At 19.6% G+C, this 4,322-nt stretch overlaps 1 protein-coding gene across 1 annotated transcript; it reads left to right on the forward strand. All coding sequences in view use genetic code 6, as the record gives it.

The window, feature by feature from the left end:
• Positions 1–852: 852 nt before the first annotated feature.
• TTHERM_002653333 (hypothetical protein) lies at positions 853–3,859 on the forward strand (the record flags this gene model as incomplete). Its single annotated transcript, XM_012799812.1, has 10 exons — positions 853–932; positions 994–1,083; positions 1,334–1,423; positions 1,674–1,763; positions 2,048–2,137; positions 2,388–2,486; positions 2,728–2,808; positions 3,059–3,148; positions 3,399–3,488; positions 3,739–3,859. The coding sequence occupies 10 exons, from the start codon at positions 853–855 to the stop codon at positions 3,857–3,859; spliced, it is 921 nt and encodes a 306-aa protein (XP_012655266.1).
• Between the last annotated feature and the right edge of the window lie 463 nt (positions 3,860–4,322).

Raw genomic sequence — 4,322 nt, forward strand, 5'->3', positions numbered from 1 at the left:
CAAATTTAATAAATTGCTATTCAATATTTTTGAAAAATAAATAAATGATATAATAGATTAAAGAATATTATAGATTAGAAGAAGTAATTATTAATTTTTATATTAATATCCTTTAAATTTATTTTAATTTATAAAAAAAGTTTTTAAGGTCTTCACATTTACCTCATTAGATTCTACATATTGCTCTGAAGTATATTTAATTAAAAGATATTATTTTTATTATTATTAATATTTTTTGTATATTTAATTTTCAATTTATTTAAATAAATAATTTTTATTATAGAAATTATCATTATTATTTAATGATTTTTATTAAAACAAAAATTTTTTAGCTATTATTTTAACTTAATTTTCATTTAAATTTTTAATTAATTATTTATTATTCATTTTGTATTATTTGATACTTTTTCTTCATTTTTTGCTATTAAAATTTACACTTAATAAAAGCAGTTTATTTGATTTGCATTTTAATATTTTTAATTATAAAAGTTAATTTAAAACATTAAAGCTCTTTTAATTTATTTGATTTGTTTACCTTTTTCTTTTTATTATAATTTCTTATTTTTTGATTCTTTGTTAATTTTATTTATTATTAATTAATCTTATTATTTCATTTTTTTTTTTTCATTTTTCCCTCCTAATTAACGAGCGAAATGCCGCCTTTTTAATTTATAAAAGGCGAAATGTAATATATCTTAATAACTTGATATAAAGCTAAATTAGCTTAAATTAGCTTTACTTTTGAGTTAATTGAAAGCTTTGAATTCAGAAAATGTCAAATTTGAAATTATATATACCCACATATTCTTATAACATATCATTTTTTTTAAAAAATATAAATTTTGAAAACCTATGATAGAAAAAAACACATAAAAAAATTTTTAATTTTAATTTTATAAAATATAAAAACTGGTATATTAAACTCGCTTTTTGTAAATTTGTATGGCAACTTACTCTATTTAATGATATATTTTTTCTTCAATATTTAAAAAGGTCTAATTAAATTGGTGATGCAGGTGCATCAGGCTTAGGTTCAGCTTTAGCAAAATGCATTAATCTCTCAAATTTGACACTTGACCTTTAGTAAAAACAGTTTATTTGTTTTGGATTGTGATATTTTTAATTATAAAAACTAATTAAAAACAATAAAGCTCTTTTTTCTTTTTCTTTTTATCGTGCTTGCTGTTTTGTTTTTTCTTTGTTAATTAAGCTCATCATTTATTTTATTCATTTGCTTTTATTATTAATTAATTTTATTATTTCATATTTTTTCTTCATTTTTTCCTTCTAATTAACTATTTAATGATATATTTTTTCTTCAATATTTAAAAAGTTTCAATTAAATTGGTGATGAAGGTGCATCAGGCTTAGGTTCAGCTTTAGCAAAATGCATTAATCTCTCAAATTTGACACTTGACCTTTGGTAAAAACAGTTTATTTGTTTTGGATTGTGATATTTTTAATTATAAAAACTAATTAAAAACAATAAAGCTCTTTTTTCTTTTTCTTTTTATCGTGCTTGCTGTTTTGTTTTTTCTTTGTTAATTAAGCTCATCATTTATTTTATTCATTTGCTTTTATTATTAATTAATTTTATTATTTCATATTTTTTCTTCATTTTTTCCTTCTAATTAACTATTTAATGATATATTTTTTCTTCAATATTTAAAAAGTGAAAATTAAATTGGTGCAATGGGTGCATCAGGCTTAGGTTCAGCTTTAGCAAAATGCATTAATCTCTCAAATTTGACACTTTACCTTTAGTAAAAACAGTTTATTTGTTTTGGATTGTGATATTTTTAATTATAAAAATTAATTAAAAACAAGATATTTTTAATTATAAAAACTAATTAAAAACAATAAAGCTCTTTTTTCTTTTTCTTTTTATCGTGCTTGCTGTTTTGTTTTTTCTTTGTTAATTAAGCTCATCATTTATTTTATTCATTTGCTTTTATTATTAATTAATTTTATTATTTCATATTTTTTCTTCATTTTTTCCTTCTAATTAACTATTTAATGATATATTTTTTCTTCAATATTTAAAAAGTTACAATTAAATTGGTGCAATGGGTGCATCAGGCTTAGGTTCAGCTTTAGCAAAATGCATTAATCTCTCAAATTTGAAACTTGACCTTGGGTAAAAACAGTTTATTTGTTTTGGATTGTGATATTTTTAATTATAAAAACTAATTAAAAACAATAAAGCTCTTTTTTCATTTTCTTTTTATCGTGCTTGCTGTTTTGTTTTTTCTTTATTAATTAAGCTCATCATTTATTTTATTCATTTGCTTTTATTATTAATTAATTTTATTATTTCATATTTTTTCTTCATTTTTTCCTTCTAATTAACTATTTAATGATATATTTTTTCTTCAATATTTAAAAAGTTACAATTAAATTGGTGCAATGGGTGCATCAGGCTTAGGTTCAGCTTTAGCAAAATGCATTAATCTCTCAAATTTGACACTTGACCTTGGGTAAAAACAGTTTATTTGTTTTGGATTGTGATATTTTTAATTATAAAAACTAATTAAAAACAATAAAGCTCTTTTTTCTTTTTCTTTTTATCGTGCTTGCTGTTTTGTTTTTTCTTTGTTAATTAAGCTCATCATTTATTTTATTCATTTGCTTTTATTATTAATTAATTTTATTATTTCATATTTTTTCTTCGTTTTTTCCTTCTAATTAACTATTTAATGATATATTTTTTCTTCAATATTTAAAAAGGTCTAATTAAATTGGTGCATCAGGCTTTTTTTCAGCTTTGGCAAAACGCATTAATCTCTCAAAATAGACACTTGACCTTTAGTAAAAACAGTTTATTTGTTTTGGATTGTGATATTTTTAATTATAAAAACTAATTAAAAACAATAAAGCTCTTTTTTCTTTTTCTTTTTATCGTGCTTGCTGTTTTGTTTTTTCTTTGTTAATTAAGCTCATCATTTATTTTATTCATTTGCTTTTATTATTAATTAATTTTATTATTTCATATTTTTTCTTCATTTTTTCCTTCTAATTAACTATTTAATGATATATTTTTTCTTCAATATTTAAAAAGGTTTAATTAAATTGGTGATGAAGGTGCATCAGGCTTAGGTTCAGCTTTAGCAAAACGCATTAATCTCTCAAAATAGACACTTGACCTTTAGTAAAAACAGTTTATTTGTTTTGGATTGTGATATTTTTAATTATAAAAACTAATTAAAAACAATAAAGCTCTTTTTTCTTTTTCTTTTTATCGTGCTTGCTGTTTTGTTTTTTCTTTGTTAATTAAGCTCATCATTTATTTTATTCATTTGCTTTTATTATTAATTAATTTTATTATTTCATATTTTTTCTTCATTTTTTCCTTCTAATTAACTATTTAATGATATATTTTTTCTTCAATATTTAAAAAGTTACAATTAAATTGGTGCAATGGGTGCATCAGGCTTAGGTTCAGCTTTAGCAAAATGCATTAATCTCTCAAATTTGACACTTGACCTTAGGTAAAAACAGTTTATTTGTTTTGGATTGTGATATTTTTAATTATAAAAACTAATTAAAAACAATAAAGCTCTTTTTTCTTTTTCTTTTTATCGTGCTTGCTGTTTTGTTTTTTCTTTTTTAATTAAGCTCATCATTTATTTTATTCATTTGCTTTTATTATTAATTAATTTTATTATTTCATATTTTTTCTTCATTTTTTCCTTCTAATTAACTATTTAATGATATATTTTTTCTTCAATATTTAAAAAGGTCTAATTAAATTGGTGATGAAGCTGCATCAGGCTTAGGTTCAGCTTTAGCAAAATGCATTAATCTCTCAAATTTGACACTTTACCTTGAGTAAAAACAGTTTATTTGTTTTGAATTGTGATATTTTAAACTATAAAAATGAATATAAAAAAAATTTCTTTGAATTTATTTGATTTATTTTTTTATCTTTTTTATTGCACTAATATTATTTTATTTATAAATTTAAAGAATAATTTAATTTAAAAGTTTATTCTATTTTTATATTTATTTAAAATTTACACAGATTTATTTTAAAATTTTTAGCTCAATGAAAATTTCATAAAAATTCAAAGTAAAAGGCAAGTTTCTTAAATCATAAAGATTAGTTGTCTTTAATTAAAATTTCGAATGATAAACAGCTGGTGAAAAAAGGATGAATCAATATAAAATGTTTGAATAATATTATATATTTTATTATTTAATATTTTTAAAAAGTGTTTTTAACCTAAAATATAAATAGATTTATAGTTTTTATTATTGATTTTAAATTTATAAATATCATTCATATTTTTGTAAGTAAATAAATTATTTATAAAAATAAAAAA

Source organism: Tetrahymena thermophila (genome assembly GCF_000189635.1).
Source record: "Tetrahymena thermophila SB210 genomic scaffold scf_8254427, whole genome shotgun sequence".
Classification (NCBI taxonomy): domain Eukaryota; phylum Ciliophora; class Oligohymenophorea; order Hymenostomatida; family Tetrahymenidae; genus Tetrahymena; species Tetrahymena thermophila.